Below are 17,521 nucleotides of genomic sequence, written 5' to 3'. Positions count from 1 at the left end.
ATGTATTTGAACGGACCAAATTAAGATATTTGTTTAGGTTCTGAATTTTAATAAACAATATCTCTAGTCCATTACATGTACTTATACTCTTAACAACAACAACAACAACAAATCCAGTATAATCCTACCATGTGGGGTCTGGGGAGGGTAGAGTGTACGCAGACCTAACCCCCACCTTGAAAGGTAGGGCGGCTGTTTCCGAAAGACCCCCTGCTCAAGAGAGGATGTACTTATACTCTTAATCTTGATATAATTATTATGATTTATATAATTTGATTTATTATTTTAATCTATTAAAAGGTGAGACTCTTTAAATGTGTCAATAAATTTCTAATAGAGTGGATAATGAAAAATCACATTAGTGAAATAATAATTAGTTGATAGAACTGTGTCTTGGTCTTGAGATAGAAGACAACGATTTATGGTTGGTTATATGTTTTCACATGAAACCCTATCGGTGGATTTTATAGCCGACATATGAAATAAATTAAGTATAATAATAAAGGATTAAGTTAGTCAATAAATTAAATTTTTCAAAAAATTTAATTTAATTGATTGGTGTTTGTGATTTTAACACGGGGGGGGGGGGGGGTAAATAAAATGTAGTGATATATTTTGAACTTAAATCGAGGAGTACAATTACATATTTTTAGTGGAATAGTTTCTAATTTATTGCGACATGGGTTAATTCGTTCATTTTGTGAATTATTATTGTAATTGAAAGCCTCAATTAAATATATTTACGGTTCCTACTATGCCTGATTAATTGACCAAGTTTGAAAAAAAATGAACAATTATTTTTATCTTGTTGATCTTCTTTCAAGGATGGAATATTTGAAATTCAAATGTTGAGTTAATGGCAAAAACGTTTGGCCTTAATGGCTGAAAACGTTTTTGTCTTAATCACAATTGATTCTCACTTGAATGCTCCTCTTGATTTTGCTCATTAAGCCTAAAATTCGTTTGAGTTTTCCTATTTATTCTTGAATGGAAAAACTAGAATAAATAGATTGGAGAAGGGAAGAGAAAATATCCCTTCAAAGGCAATACTTGCCCACACAAATACTTGGTAAAAAAGACTAATCAGGAAATAGTGGAAGATTGTAGCTCTAGATAATCTTGCCTTGAACCGAGTTGTGCAAAAGCTTCAAAATATTAGTTTTCAATTTTTTTTTTTAATTTACATTATTATGTTAATAACTTAATATGTAATATTATGATATGTGATTATATCTGCGTTGTGTGCATATTCTAACGGTTCAAGATCAACAAACTGAAACTCTAGATGACCAGTATGATAGGGTAAGAGCTTGTACCACGTACTCTCGATTATTTAATTAACCAATTCGTTCAAATAAATTAAAAGAATATGGGCATATCTATGCTTTCTAATAAATTTTAGCCTGCCTATTCTAAAGAAAGACTGATAATTAGGTATTTCCTTCATGATCAGATTGCAAACAGAAGTGCAGCCAATTATGTAGCATATGGTGTTAAGTGTCGATGCTCTTTTTTAGTATATGGGCGTTGCTTCAATAAACCACACTCATGTTTTCATGAATTCTAAATCATCGTCACAAAATGTGGACCAGCGTGACACTGGGCTTTTCTAGTGGAAATCCCTACCTTTTTTGTTGTGCAACACAAGTACATGTGCAATATAATTTGTTTTTTTCCTTGCCAAGAAAGGTAAAATTTTGATTCATTCTTTTCTACATGTTGACAGTACCAAGATGCTGTCGAAGGAGTATTTTGAAGCTCGTGCCAAACTTATTAAAGTTGTAGCACATATTGGAGAGATTCTGTTTGGAGTTGAATATATGGTAACGAGGCACTACAAAGTGTTAGACCTACTCGACAACCACTAGTTCATAACTGGGATTGCCTTACATCCTATGTAAGTAATTCACCTAATTATGAAACATTTTTCTTTTGTATACATAATGTGATTTTATTTTTATTTTTTTCATGTAGGTGGATAAATTTGAGGCTCGTATGGAAAAAAATATAGGCAATATTTGTGATGCTGGAATTGAGATTGAGCAAATGGCTGTTGCAACTGTACAAGATTTGTAGAGCTAAGAACAATTGATTAGAATAATTAATTATTATTTTAAAAAAGAGAGGAAGAGAAAGAGAAAAAATAAATTTAAAAAAGGAGAGAAGAACACGAGAAAGAGGGAGAAGAAAAAGGCAGAAAGATAGAGAAAAAGAGAAGAAGCATGCAGAAAAGGAAGAAAGAGAGAGAGAGAAAGAGAGAGAGGGAATGGATGAATAATTTTAATTATTAATTAAGATAAATATACTATAGAGAAAAAATACCCCAAAAAAGATAATTATTAATTTTAAAAAATAAATTAATAATTTATTTATGTAAAAATTTCAATTAATAATATTAGTCCTTCCTATTGAAACCATGTTTTGTGGTGGGGCACTGCAAAACGCTTTAAGGTACTTTATGTGTGGGACTTAATTTTATGTTAAAATTTATGTCTTTAAGTGTCCGTTTGTTGATTGTATTTATGAAAAAATACATCGATCCACACCTGACAATCTACTAATTACACAAACATATATATTAATTAGTACAAATTTTCATCATTAATAAATGATAAAATAATGTACGTAATTTGGTGTAAATATCGGAAGCGAGTGAATTTCCATTCTTTAAAATTATATTCGTTTTGTGTGAATAACTTTTTGTGATTTTGTAAGAGATAAATGTCAAAAACACACTAAAATTATCATATTTTTTTTAGTTTCATACCTAAACTATTGAGAGTGTGAGTTTCATACCTAAACTATCACTAGTTAGTTTAAAAGTAAGGGATTAGGTGGGTGAGATAAAATTATTTCTTTTTTAAAAAATTAAAATAATATCTAAATTATTATATAAAGGGAAAAGGGGAGGGGGGGAGGGGGGGGGGGGGGGGAGGGGAAGATGAAGTAAGAATTTCTTTTAAAATTTTTACAAAGAAAATTAAAAAATAAACAAAAAAATTGGGAATGGGGGGTACGGTGAGAGGAATGGTGGAATAGGGTAAAAAAATATTTTATATTTTATTTTATAATATTATTTTGGGGATAGTAATACTTTAATAATTTTATTTAATTTTTGTCAAGGTGGAATGTTTTGTCCATATGGAGTATGATAGTGATAATTTTTTTTAAATAAAAGAGAATGTAGTACACACACCATAATGAGAGTGTAATAAAAGAAAGATGTGTGTTTCTCAACCTAATAAGTGATAGTTTAGGTATGAAACTTACCCTCCCAAATAGTTTAGGTATGAAACTCAAAAAAGATAGTTCAGATGCTAAATACACATTGTATCACCCCTAAAATAAATACACAAATATAAGTTTTTCTATAATAGTTGTATTCGTTTATTTTTGATACACAAAAAAAGTCTAATAGTTATATCATTTTTTTTGATACACATATACAATTTTTTTATGATGCATAGATACAATTGTTTATATCAATTGAAGAAGATACAATTTGATAATAGGTGTATCAGTTTTTCTGATACATGATTACAATTTTTTGTTGATAAATAGATAAAATCGGTTTTATCAACCTAAGAAGAAGAGAAAATTCAAACATTGAACAACAAATCAAGAAATCAAAATAAAAATTTTCGATATATCACCATTAATCATAGGTGTAGATAAAAATAATTCGGGCAAAACATTTATAGAGACTTGTATTAATATAAAAAACAGAGAGAAGAAGAAGGATTCACACAATGAATTATAGAGGGGGCAAGAAGGAAACATGAGAAGAGAGAGGCACGCAAGAGAGGGGGAGAGGGAGGAGAGTGGTTAGTGAGAGAACATACATTTGCTATAAAACCTTAAGTATAGCTATGTTAGATTAATTTCTGAAAGTATCGCTATCTCTAGGTTATGTATATATAATAGTTTTGTCTGCTTAGTTATGTAGTTTTACCTTAAAATTATACTTTCTTTGTCTCAATTTATGTGATACACAAATCTTTTTAGTCCATCCCCAAAAAACGTAATATTTTTATAAGGCGTAATACATAAATATGTCATTTAATTTGATTTCACCTGACATTTATTTTCTCCAACTTTGGATATGCACAAGTAGATAGTTAAACTTGTATAAAATTAAACAATTAGACACACGTGCCATACATGGCATAATACATGTATGACACCACGTAAAATACAAAATTGACATATAGGACGAATGTACCAATTTGTTCAAGTTTGGATAGTTAAAGTGTCTAGTTATGTACTAGTAAAGTTAGATGTCATAGTTACCAGCTGAATCCAACTTAATGGTCATATTTATGTATTATATCATGTAATTTTATAATTGGATATAATTTAACTTTAAAATTCTTCTTTTACCCCTAATGAAATTATTTATAGCCACTCAAATGGTCAAAGAGTATTTTTAGACCACAAATTTTAAAAGTCTTCTTTTCTTCTTTAAATTTTGTGTCAACTCATTAAACAGTGTCACATAAATTAAAACGGAGGAAATGCCATTAATCCATAATCTCCATGATATTTGACTTCCTTGATATGTAGCGGTCCACTCCAATGGACAAAAAAACGTACAATAACAATGTGATGACCTGACAAAACTTTCACAAGTGAACAAATTTCTTGTAAAGCGATGAGAATATATCAATATATTTCGTGATTTCTTATGGTTGTTACCTTTGAATTCTACGTCATTCTCATCGATGAGTCCCTTGGTACATCTCTTATGTTGGAGTTTGAAGTCCTATAAATTTCTGATACATCAATATGATTCATATAACTCAATAGTCCAATTATCCTATCTGTTAATTAAACCATAAAACACAATACAATGATATTTAAATACAATGTGGGTGTTGTACTACTTGTTGTATTCTCAATTTGGGGCAGCATTGAAGGTCGTAGTATCTCTAGATTCTTAACTGAAGAAACTGTAGGGACCAAATGGGCTGTACTAGTTGCTGGCTCTAATGGATGGTTTAATTATAGGCACCAGGTTCTCATCTATTAATAAAACTACATTTTTTTCCTTTAAATTATGTAGGCGGTGAATATTTGCTAGAGAAATATGAATGTTATATGTAATTTGTTTGGTCATTTTATTTTATTGATTGATTTCAGGCTGATGTATGCCACGCTTATCAAATACTGAAGAAAGGTGGTCTTAAAGATGAAAACATTATTGTATTCATGTACGATGATATTGCTAACAACACTATGAATCCTAGACCTGGAGTCATCATCAATAATCCACATGGACAAGATGTTTACAAAGGTGTCCCCAAGGTTTGTTCTTTTGCTCTTTTTGGCTTGAAAATATATAATTAATTTCAAGATTATAGTCCTTATTATGAGGGATTATTAATTTTTTTTATTTGTTGAGGCAGGATTATGTAGGTGACGATGTCAATGCTGATAATTTTTTCAATGTTATTCTTGCAAACAAAAGTGGTATCACTGGAGGAAGTGGTAAAGTTTTGAACAGTGCTCCAAATGACCATATCTTCATCTACTATACTGATCATGGTGGCCCTGGAATTGTTTGTAAGTGTTTCGATCGTCATCATATATATATATATATATATACACACACATGTTCAATATCAAAAATACTTATGTTTATTTCATGGTTTTAAAATGAACAGCAATGCCAACTGGAGTTGTCTACGCGAATGATCTGATTAACGTGTTGAAAAAGAAGCATGCTTCTGCAACATATAGTAAACTGGTAACTTGCTTCTTTCAGTCAATCTTAAGTTATTTGCTTCATTGGAAAAAAAAATTAGCGTCTAATATTATGCTGGATGCTGTTCTTTAGGTATTTTACTTAGAAGCGTGTGAGTCTGGAAGCATGTTTGACGGTCTTCTTCCTGAAGGTTTAAATATTTATGTAACGACTGCATCAAATCCCAATGAAAGTAGTTGGGGAACATATTGTGGTGTAGGTGGTGCAGGTGATCCTTGCTTGGTTGAGTGTCCCCCTCATGAGTTTAAAGGTGTGTGCTTGGGAGATTTGTACAGTGTTGCTTGGATGGAAGACAGGTATGCACAACTTCTTGTCCTAAAGATGCCAAATAAATAGTTGCCTCAAACTTGATCAAATTAATAAATTGGTTATTATAATCCATCTAAAATTTGTTTGGATCAAGTATTGGGTTGTAACCTTGTTGCTATCAACATGACCAACAATCTCTTTTCTTTTTTATTTTGCTTTCTGAAAATAATGTGTCCTCGTGTATCTTTCATAATCAAATTAGTAGTTTAAGTTATTCCAAATTTACATAATTTTTACGTCAAATTAATTGATATTTGCACTTGTGAACAGTGATGCTCGAGATCGCCAAACTGAAACTTTGAATGACCAGTATAACATGGTAAGATCTTGTACTACTCTCGACGTACTGTGTATATATTTTAAGAAATTTGTTCATATAAATAGAAGATGTTATTGTCTTATGTTCATCTTTGTATGTATGCTTTCTTATAATTTCATTGTGGACATGATGATCAGGTTGCAAACAGAACTGCAGCCAATCTAACATATGGCTCACATGTCATGCAATATGGTGATACGGTGTTAAGTGTCGATGATCTTTCCCAGTATATGGGTGCTTCTTCTGTAAACCATAGTCATGTTTCCATGAATTCTAAATTATCATCGCAAAATGTGGACCAACGTGACACAGAACTTTTCTACCTGACATCAAAAGTAATTTTTCCTACATTAATCTTGATTTCATTCACTTGCTACTGGTGTTGCACGTCGAGAAAAAAACATTCTGATTTAATCGTAATCTTGGCAGTACCAAGATGCTCCTGAAGGCTCTGATGAGCATTTTAAAACTAGTGCCAAACTTATTGAAACCATAGCACAGAGAAGTCAAGTGGACAATAGTGTAAAATATATCGGAGAGCTTCTGTTTGGAGTCGAAAAAGCTAATGAGGTACTGAAAAATGTTCGACCTGCTGGACAACCTCTTGTCGACAATTGGGATTGCCTAAAATCCTATGTAAGTAGCAACCTAATTATTTGTCGTGTTTTTTTGTTTGTTTTGACGAGAATAATGTAACTACTTTTTTTTACATGTATAGATCAAGACATTCGAGGCACATTGTGGAAAATTAAGCTCATATGGAAAGAAACACATACGTGGTATCGCAAATATTTGCAATGCTGGAATTGAGAGTGCACAAATGGCTTCTGCAACAGCACAAGCATGTCCTTGATTAGAAGAGGATACTCTTGGCTCAAGTTCATGTAATGTTTAGCTATTTGTGTCATGGTTGAATAATTGCACTTTCATACATTGCAACAATGAGAATATTATATATTATTGTTTACAAGCACATCTTGTCCTATCACCATGTAGTATATCAAATAAAATTTCTTATCAGTTCTTATATGCAATTCTCACATCATACTTACTTTTGAACAAATTTTGGATCAAAATCATGAAGGAAGAAAGAAAGAAAATAAACACTAACATACAAGAGTTTGAAATTATTATTATAGAGAGATTTATGAATATAATATATAGTCATATTTACGTTTGATTAAAATGTCATGTAATTATCACGGAGAGAGAGAAATAAAAAGGTACAATACAATGTGTTGGTGAATATACTTCAAAATATGGTTGAAAATAAAGTGAGCGAAAATGATCAATAAATAAATATCAGGCTAAGGCGCGGATATCTCGCTATCTTAAAGGAGATTCAAACCCAGTGCATGTGGTTTTATCCATTATTCCCCTTTTTATGCAATGACCTCAATGTTATTCAGTGTGATTTTGGGCTTCATTTGACTAGTTGAGATTGCATTCGGTTCGATCTTGGAGTGATTCGATGGAAACTTTGGGGTGGACTTGATCCACTGGTGACTTTTGATATTGAATCTTTCCCTAACTGCTCGTATGGCCACATATTCAAGGTCCAGGCACACCATTCTTATAATCGCAGATTCAAGCTCTAGGCACATGATCTTCAGTTGCAGTCTGAGTTACGGGAATATTACTCCCAATTGGGTTGAGACTTGACGGTATGGTTCTATTAGATTCGTTAAGTGTTTTAGCCATGGTTCGAGGTCCAGGTTATGCACTTCCCTATCTTGGATGTACTGGTTCTCATTCTCATTAGTTCTAGCCCTTCATGTACCCATTAGACTTATGGGGTCCCTTTGGGTTATTTACTTTCAACTGTGCACGAGTGTACAATCTGGGCTTATGGGAGGTCAGTTTGGTTATAGTTAGTTACTTTGCTTTTCATTTCATTCATTCCTAGGCTCATGTGCTCTATAGTTAGTCTTTCATCATTGCTTTGCTCTTTTGACCTTTAGTTGGTATTGCTTTTTCACTTTGCATGCTTTTTTTTACTTTTCAAGCATAGTCAGCTTATGATTCCTATTGGGTACCTATTGTTATGATACTCATACTACACTCTACATCGATTTTCTTGATAAAAATTCGAACAACAGCCATCAACGTTGATTTTGAGCCTACTGCAGGGATATTGGAGACTGAGGGTGAGCGTATGACATCCTGAGTCAACTTGTATCCTTCTGTTTTTGGCTAGTCTTTTGTATTCGAGACAAGTCTGTATTTTGGTCCACTTTTGGGACTTCTACTTTTTTTAGCAATTCTGTACTTATGTCCACAAGGTCGTGGGATTAGATCTTTGTTTTGAGTTGTATATATGTATTTTTGGTTTTCTCTTATTCTGTTGTTTTTCTTTAAATTGTTCTTATAATCTCATTGGTTGTTATTTTTACCCAATATGCCTGTTCTTGTTGTTTCGGGATATGAGTTGACTTACCTACGTGTGGAATATGGTAGGTGCCATCATGACTCAAGGTTTTGGGCTGTGACTAGTTGGAATTAGAGACCCTAATTCACCAGTGTCGCTTATATAGAGCTAATTTCTAGTTGAGTCATGCGGATTGGTGCAGAGATTTATGTATCCTATCTTCGAGAGGCTACATGATGTCTTTAGGAAGATTCTTTCTTTTGGTTTGTTATCATGCACTTGATTTTCCTGTTGGTTCATGGAATCTTATTTGTTTCACTCTTTTGTAGGATGGCTTGTACGCGCGGCTCAGCAGCCAGGGGTGATGTACTTGAGCCCGCAGATAGAGCCCCAGCTAGGGGTAGGGGACTACCCCAAGGTCATGTGAGAGCTAATCCACAACTCAGGTCCAGGGCAGAGCGAGAGAGGAATCTAGAGTTAATGGTGGAGCCTTAGCCATCTCCTATTCCTATAGTCGGTATGGCTGGGACAAGCCCAGCCACCGCGCACGCCAACTATGGCTCCAAATCTATAGACGGCTATTGACCAGTTATTGGCTGTGCTAAGGGGCATGCAGTAGGACCCAACCCCAGGTATGCAGGCACCACAGGTTTAGCTTGTAGCAGCAGCTCCAAGCATTGAGATGCCACAACACCCGTCATCGCTAAGACAATCATTGCACTAGGAGCTATGTCGTTGGAAGAGTAAAAGATGCTTGGAGTATTCTTTAGATTATCACCTCTAAGGTTTTCTAGGGTGGTCAGAAAGAATGCCTAAGAGTTCTTGATCACTTTCCATGAGTGGCTGCATACTTTGGATTTGGTGGAGTCAAGAGGGGTCGACTTCACCACTTATCAATTTGACATGCCAGCTAGGCAGTGGTGGCATTTGTATATAAACGGTAAATTAGTTGGATCACCTCTGGTCTCATAGACGGTTTTTAGAGCTTTCTTGTCTTGGTTTATACCCAGGAGTCTCAGGGATCAACTTCGAGATCAGTTTTTGAGGTTGGAGCAGGGCTCTATGAGTATATCAGAGTACGAGGCCAAATTTAACGACCTCTCTAGCCATACTACTATTATTCTACCACTGAGTAGGAGGGCTTGCTGCTTTGTCCGTGGTTTGAGGAAGAGGATGTGCTTTGAGACCGATTATATGGTTTCGGCGGGAAAATTATTATTAGCTATGGTTGACCATGCCCGTACCATGAAGCAGCTTCATCGCAAGACTCAAAGGGGTAGCAATAAAATGGCTTGTAAATAAGGCAGCTATAGCATTTCTTATTCTAAGGTCAGAGAGACTCCTATGATAGGCCTTACCAGTGTTTTCAACAGCAAGGACAATCTAGGCGGCTTGTTTAGGTGGTGTTTCAAGCCTCAGAGGACAAGCTGTATAGTCTGGGTGGTTCTACCGCTGGTCAGAGTTTGAGGGGCTCGTAGTTGGATTCTTTAGTTTGTGGTGGTTATTACTTTATGGCCTAATCTTTCATAGGGTTTCTATGATTGTATTGAGATTGACTATTGGTCTAAAGACTATCCATGAAAAGGGATGAATGCACCTACTCTATATTTGGCCCAATCAGTTTTAGCAACAACACCTCAGCTAAAAACGGTGCTAGGGTCAGGATCGATGAAGTTGTCACCATGGAGATCAAGGAGGACCTTGGGGTTATAGGTTAGATGGTAGGTGAGATGCTCAAGGCAGAAACATACAGGGACATTTTTATGTGGTTTCAGCGAGGGCGGAGGCTGAGGCATTTGATTATATTATCACAAGTAGGATTATTTTGATGCTGTCAGCCTGCCTCGACTTTATTTAATCCAAGTTCTACATTTTTATATTTATCTGTATATTATGCTTCGATTGAGTATGTGTTATGAGTCTTTATCAGCGTCATTATGTGTGTCAAACTTTATGGGTTAGTCTTTAGTAGTGGATCAGGTGTATAAATCTTGTTTGGTGACTATATAGGGATATGACACTCGGGCCGATTTAATCAAGTTGGATATGTTAGATTTTGATGTTATTTAGGGCATGGAATAGTTATCCCCCCACCTTGGTGTCTTGGATTGTTATGTTAAGACTGTTACCTTAGCCATGCCTGGTATCCATCCGGTTGTGTGGTAGGGAACTTTTAGTCATACGCCACTAGGTCATCTCTTATGTTCGGGTGCAAAGGTTAGTTTCTAGTGGGCGTCTAGCCTATTTGTCTTATGTGTGAGATGTTAGTAGGGAGGGCCCTATTGTTGATTTAGTCCCTATTGTATGAGTGTTTGTAGATGTGTTCCCTACTAACCTACCTGACCTGTCCCTGGAGTATGATATTGACTTCGCTATTGGCCTTGAGCTGAGCACCCATCCTATTCTATTCCGCCTTACTGTATGGCCCTTGTAGAGCTCAATGAGCTCAGTTTTTAGCTTTAGGGCATCTTTGGTAAAGGGGTTCATTAGATCCAATTTTTTTGCCTTGGGCAATCCATTCCTATTCATGAAGAAGAAGGACGGGTCTATGTGCATGTGTATCAAATACAGGCAACTGAACAAAGTGACAGTGAAGAATCGGTACCCTATTCCTCATATTGATGATCTATTTGACCAGTTTCAAGGTGATATGGTATTTTCTAAGATTGATCTGAGGTTCAACTACCATCAGTTGAGGATTAGGGCGGTGAACATCCCTGAGACAACATTTAGGACTCGTTACAGCAATTATAAGTTCCTTGTTATTTCTTTTGGGTTGACTAATTCCCCAATGCATTCATGAACTTGATGACATATGTATTCAGGTCGTATATTGATTTCTTTGTCATTGTGTTCATTGGTGACATTTTGGTATACTCGCAAAGCCAAGAGGAGCACAAACTACATTTGAGGACTGTGCTCCAAACTTTCAGAGATCAGTGACTTTATGCCGAATTCTCAAAGTCTAAGTTTTGGCTTGAGCTTGTAGTATTATTGGGGCACGTGTGTCAAAGGATGACATTATGGTAGATCCGACGAAGATTAAGACCATTCGTGATTAGGTCAGGCCCACCTCAGTAACTGAGATTCATAGCTTTGTTGGATTAGTGGGTTACATTTGACGGTTTGTGGAGGGCTTTTCATCTATTATAGCACCTTTAACCCTGTTGGCTCCTCTTAATGTTCCTTTTGAGTTGTCAGAGGAGTATGAGTTGAGCTTTCGGGGAGCTCAAGGAGTTGTGTACTACTGCACATGTTTTGATTCTTTCGATTGAGGGCAAGGGCTTCACCGTGTATAGAGACGCATACGATATTTGTTTGGGTTGTGTATTAATGCAACAATGCTGTGTAATTGCTTTTGCGTTGTGGAAACTTAAGGTACACGAGTGCAATTACCCCACTCATGATTTAGAGTTGGTTGTTGTAGTTTTTGCACTTAAGATTTGGAGGCATTACATATATGGAGCCAGATGTGAGATCTACACCAGCCACAGGAGTTTGAAGTATATTATGTGCTAGAAAGATCTCAACTCGAGGCACCGTAGATGGATTGAGCTTCTAAAGAACTACGAACTCTCTATTCTATACCATCCGGCTAAGGCGGATATGGTAGCAGATGTCTCTAGCCGAAAGGCCATGAGTATGGATAATCTAGCCTTCCTATTAGTTTTAGAGCGACATTTGGCTTCAGACATTCAGCCTTTAGCCATGAGCATGATTTGAGTTGATATTTTGGAGTCTAGACAGGTCTTAGCCTTTGTTGGTGTTTAGTTGTCTCCTTTGAAGCGGATTCGTGGTTGTCAATTTGAGGGTGATACCTTAGTTTCTATCTAATATCGGGTTTTGAAAGGTTATATCGGGTAGGATACCTTAGATACTAATTGTGTTTTGAGATTTGATGGAAGTATTTATGTTTTTAGAGTTTGAGACATGATACAGTTGATTCTTTGTGAGGCCCATGATTCCAGATACTCTATCCATCAAGGCACAATAAAGATGTATCATGATTTGAGGTAACACTACATGTAGAGTGGCATAAGGAGAGATATTGCGAACTATGTGTCACATTACTTGTGCTGCCAACAGGTGAAGGCTTGAGGCCTTGTAGTGAGTTTTAGAGAGTACCCATTTCAGGGTGGAAGTGCGTGGGCATCACCATGGACTTCGTTGTGGGATTACCTTAGGCTTCTAAAGGTGTTGATAGTATTTGGGTTATTGACACCCAATTTTGAACTTCCACAACGTAATTTAAAAAATCGAGTTTCTTCAATTTTAAATAATTTTAAAATAATTAGCTTGCAAAAAACCAAAAAAAATATGTATATTTTTTATTTTAAAGTAATTTTAGCATATATTTGTTTTAATAATTCTTTTACAATAATATATATTTTTACTTATATAATTATTACTTTTTATCATTATTCGAAAATAGTCTCAAAAAGAATTTTTATTTTAAATAAAATATTTTGTTAATTAGTTTGACTTAATTAATAAACTCATATTTCAAGTTAATTAGTTTAAACTTAAATTAATTATTTTACTTTGTCAAAATTAAGAAGTTTGTTAATTAATTGATGTTTATTCATCTTATTTTAATTTTAGCCTTCTTCAATTTTAAATAAATTGAAATAATAAGCTTTTATAAAATTCAAAATATTTTCAAGTTATTTTAAAGTAATTTTTGTTATCTTTATTATTTTAAGATAATGTATATAGTTTTGTATAATTATTACCTTCTAGGAATATTCAAGATTGATCTCAAAAGAGATTTTTATTTTATTAATTATTTCGTAAATTAGTAGCTTTTATTTTTGAATTAATTAGTTTATAATTAGGTTAATTATTTTATTTTTGTTAAGAATTAAGAAGATCATTAATTAATTCAAATTAATTCTTCTTATTTGATTTTTTTTAACCAAGTTCACTAATTAATTTTATTTTGGCTAATTTTTAACTCATTTTGGATATGATTGAAACCACTTGGCCATTTATTGATTGCAATTCTAACCATCTTTATTTATTTTTCTTCCCAATTCCCACATCCCATTCTTACATCTATATACTACACATAAACTAATCTACACCTCACTATCCTACAACGCACGTGCCAATACTCCACAATTCCACTACAATACATTTAAACCCAATTTCATATATTTAATTCCTACATTATGCAATATTCCAACAACCCACCCCCCCTTTTCCCTTTACAACATCACATAATACTATATTAATATACTCATCTCCATCAACAACCCACTAACTGACCCCATAACATTAATATATTCCCTACCCTATATTACTAACTTTCAACCTTACACATATACTTTAACCCATACAATCTTTCCACTGCCCAATAATACCCATCACCCTTTATCCCCACTTCAACGTTATATATATAATATTCATCCGCCCATTCTTATTATTTTTATTCAAAAGAATATATAATATTCGTTCTCTAATATAATATTAGTTGGCTCATTCTGTATTATTTTATGGACAAAGATATCAACAAAATAGAAAGGGGCATAACTAGACAAGTTTATAAAGAGGATGGTTTCATTCTCTAGAAGAGGAAGGCAGGCGGAAGTAGTTTGAGCATGGATAAGAATCTTGAACCAAAACAAAAATAAGGCTTTAACACACAAAAATCCTTACACTTTATTTTGAATATTTCTTGCAAAGAATTTTTGAATTTTTCCTCTATTGTACTTGACTTTATTTGAAGAGCGAGGGTAGATTCGTGACTGAAGCGCTCTCGTTCACTGCCCTGCAGCAGGTAATATTCACTCCATTTTCCTTTATTTTCGTTGTCATTATGATAAAGTGTTATCTCTGTTCACTTTAGCTATAATAAAGTGATGTTTTAAAAATGTGTGTGATTCTCATTTGAGCTCCGTATAGATTTGAAGCCATGTTCCGTTCACTTTTTAGTCTTCATGTACAAGAAATGGTTTTGTTTTGTGATTAAAGCTTCAATTGAAATCAGTGTTATTATGAATTAATAGCATTTGGTGTTCGTTGGGTAAGGGAATTAATGTTCTTTTGCATGTTATTTGTTTCCTCTGTTAAATGGCAAACATACTGTGTATAGCTTATGAATTTTAAACATCTTTTTTTATTATTTCTCTTAGCAGATACGTGTGCATAAGCTTCTATCCAAATTTTTAAACAAATGGCATGTGTAAAGTTTCAAACTCTTGTTTGTTTACATATCTTACTAGAAAGATGGTTTCCTTATAATTAAAATGATGGAGTTGAATTTATCTTATGTTTGAGGATGTGTAGTACTGTGGACTAGTTGCTTTAAGTTGGTTCGAAAGTTATCTTGTTTGGCATTTACTCATCTTGTCTGTTGGATAGTGTATTCGTTGTGCTATTTAACTTGTTTATGTATCTAGTTTATTCGATATTGAGTAAAGTGAATCGTGTTACTAATTTTTGTTCCTTTTTTATTTGCATGAGCACTCTGGGAGAAAAAATGAAGTCCTACTACAAGACTCACTGCCGTAAGAGGTTTCGTTCTGAGACCCATAGTCATCGCTAGACACTGAAACGCGCATCCTATCTTACAATTTGTGACTCTTGCTTCCTCGAAACTCATCCAGGAGCAAGCAAATCTGAAAAATTTACTCATCTTTTTATCTTATTACTTGTCGTCCTACCTTGGTAAGAGTCAGGTCTGCGTACACTTTACCCTCCCTAGACCCCATGTTATGGAATTTCACTGGGTCGTTGTTGTTGTTGTTATTGTTGTTGTTGTTGTTTTATCTTATTACTTATATTATGCTTGCTATTTTATGATTTTTGTGGATATGTATTATGAGACACCTTTTATCCTTTGGTTTCCATTTTGGGGTTAATTATTTTAGCCATCAACAAAATAGTTGGTTGTAGTTTTATAGTGAAATATTATTTGCTAACCTTTTAAAAAAAAGCTTTTAACTATACTGATTTGTATGCATGTCAGGACATCTAAGTTGTGTTAAGAATTAGCTAAAACTTTTCACCAAAAGCTTTTTGATAAAATATGTAGAGAGCTTTAAGTTCTTGGGATTTTTTATTATTATTATTTTTCACAATAGCTAACATAGTATAGATGTTTGGGTTTGCTACCTCTAGTTAAAAATGAATCATTTGTCGTGACGATAACTTTTCATTTTCTTTTACTTATTTATTTTTTTAAAAAAAAGAAATCAACATTTTTGTTTTTAAGGCCAAGCTACTACTACAATGCACTTATTTTATGCGTAAAGGTTATATTTCAGTGTATTTTTCGTATAATAATTTTTGTACAACTATTTTGTTATAAACAAGTGACTATTTATTGTTGTAAAAAGCAGAAATGTAGGTCATTCCATTTCAAATAGAATTTTTTTTGAAGTGCAATGTTCGTCTATTAATTTCAAGTTCGAAAAGCTTTTCTCACTTAATTACTCAGCTTTTCAAAATTTTTGAGCAATCTTTTTAGTCTTAATTATTTAACTTAAGTTTGGTCAATAATCGTTTCTTAAAGAATCTTAAAGGATGTTTAACCCCTTCTCTTTAGGATATCTAGAACCCTTACCTAAAATCACATAAGTTACGTAGACCACTAATTGAAGTTTATTTTTAGCATTACATTAGTGAATTTATTTAGGTATCCAAATTTACCTTTTTAAATAATTAGGTGGCGACTCCTTAAGTTATATAATTTAGGAATCATCAATATGTTGTACACCATTTTACCTCGAGTTAAAATGGGGTATAACAGCTTGACGACTCCACTGGGGAATATTTGGTTCTAAACCATAACAGACTTAGGCTATTGATTAGAGTTTTTTTTATTTGTATATTTTACCTTATATGTTTGATGTTTATTTATGTGATTATTTATTTTCTATTGCTTGATATTAATTGTATGTTTGTAATTTTTATTGTTTTATGTAATTGTATATTTTTTACTGCTTTATAAACTGTCATTCCGTTCATACTTATTCCAATTCTGGAAAATTGACACTATCACACTTACACATGAGGTGTGTTTTGCGCACCAACAAAACTTTTTAAAAAAAATCCCCAAATTTAGGAGAGTTGGCGTATGCACGGGGTGTCCGGATCTTTTTTCGTATGACCGTGTAGCCTCTTCACCGAGTTGTCGGCTCGAGAACTTTTTGTCTAGTAAACCAAATTTTGAAAACACATAAGATACAGTTGTGATTCCCTTTTAATCTAAGTCGTGCATGCATACACCTTAGGTGGATTGACCCATGGTGTCAAGTCCACATTTAGGAAAACCACCCATATGTCAACGGGTTTTACGATCCAACGACCAATAAATATATTTTGTAGAACATTGTAATGATAGACGGATCCAAACCTAATTTTGACATAGTGAGTTTGGAAAATGTGTCCTCATTTTATTAATTTGTATTGTAGAATGAATTTAATCCCCCAAGTGTCCAAAATTAGGATGGTCAAGGGTGTCCCATACAAATTGAAGATATGGTGGGAAAGTTTCAGCCACTGTCATACTTATTTCCTGCATCCCTATTTCAGTTGTTATCTCAGTTATGTTATGTTATGTTTTATATACTCAGTACATATATCGTATTGACCCCCCATTCTCCGAGGGGCTGCATTCATGCCCGCAGGTACAGATGCTCATTTTGGAGATCCGCCAGCTTAGAGTTTCCACTTAGCGATGTTGGGTGCGCTCCACTGTTTTGGAGCCTAACTTTTGATATTGGTCATTTAATAGGTATATATTTATTGGTCTATG

At 33.9% G+C, this 17,521-nt stretch overlaps 1 protein-coding gene across 1 annotated transcript; it reads left to right on the top strand.

Annotated features, from left to right (window-relative positions):
* The first annotated feature begins 4,849 nt into the window (after positions 1 to 4,849).
* Positions 4,850 to 7,245, top strand: LOC129888339 (vacuolar-processing enzyme-like). The gene is made up of 9 exons (XM_055963335.1): positions 4,850 to 5,014; positions 5,140 to 5,304; positions 5,406 to 5,562; positions 5,664 to 5,746; positions 5,837 to 6,060; positions 6,344 to 6,392; positions 6,530 to 6,727; positions 6,822 to 7,028; positions 7,111 to 7,245. The coding sequence occupies exons 1-9, from the start codon at positions 4,850 to 4,852 to the stop codon at positions 7,243 to 7,245; spliced, it is 1,383 nt and encodes a 460-aa protein (XP_055819310.1).
* Positions 7,246 to 17,521: the final 10,276 nt, after the last annotated feature.

Source organism: Solanum dulcamara, chromosome 5 (assembly GCF_947179165.1).
Source record: "Solanum dulcamara chromosome 5, daSolDulc1.2, whole genome shotgun sequence".
NCBI lineage: Eukaryota > Viridiplantae > Streptophyta > Magnoliopsida > Solanales > Solanaceae > Solanum > Solanum dulcamara.
Note: the sequence above shows the minus strand (reverse complement) of the source record. Positions and strands in the feature narration are given on the sequence as shown.

Coding starts and splice junctions, on each gene's coding strand:
- LOC129888339 (XM_055963335.1), top strand. CDS start 4,850: ATGATATTTAAATACAATGTGGGTGTTGTACTACTTGTTGTATTCTCA. Junction 6,393..6,529: donor TGAATGACCAGTATAACATG/GTAAGATCTTGT, acceptor CATGATGATCAG/GTTGCAAACAGAACTGCAGC. Junction 7,029..7,110: donor GGGATTGCCTAAAATCCTAT/GTAAGTAGCAAC, acceptor TTACATGTATAG/ATCAAGACATTCGAGGCACA.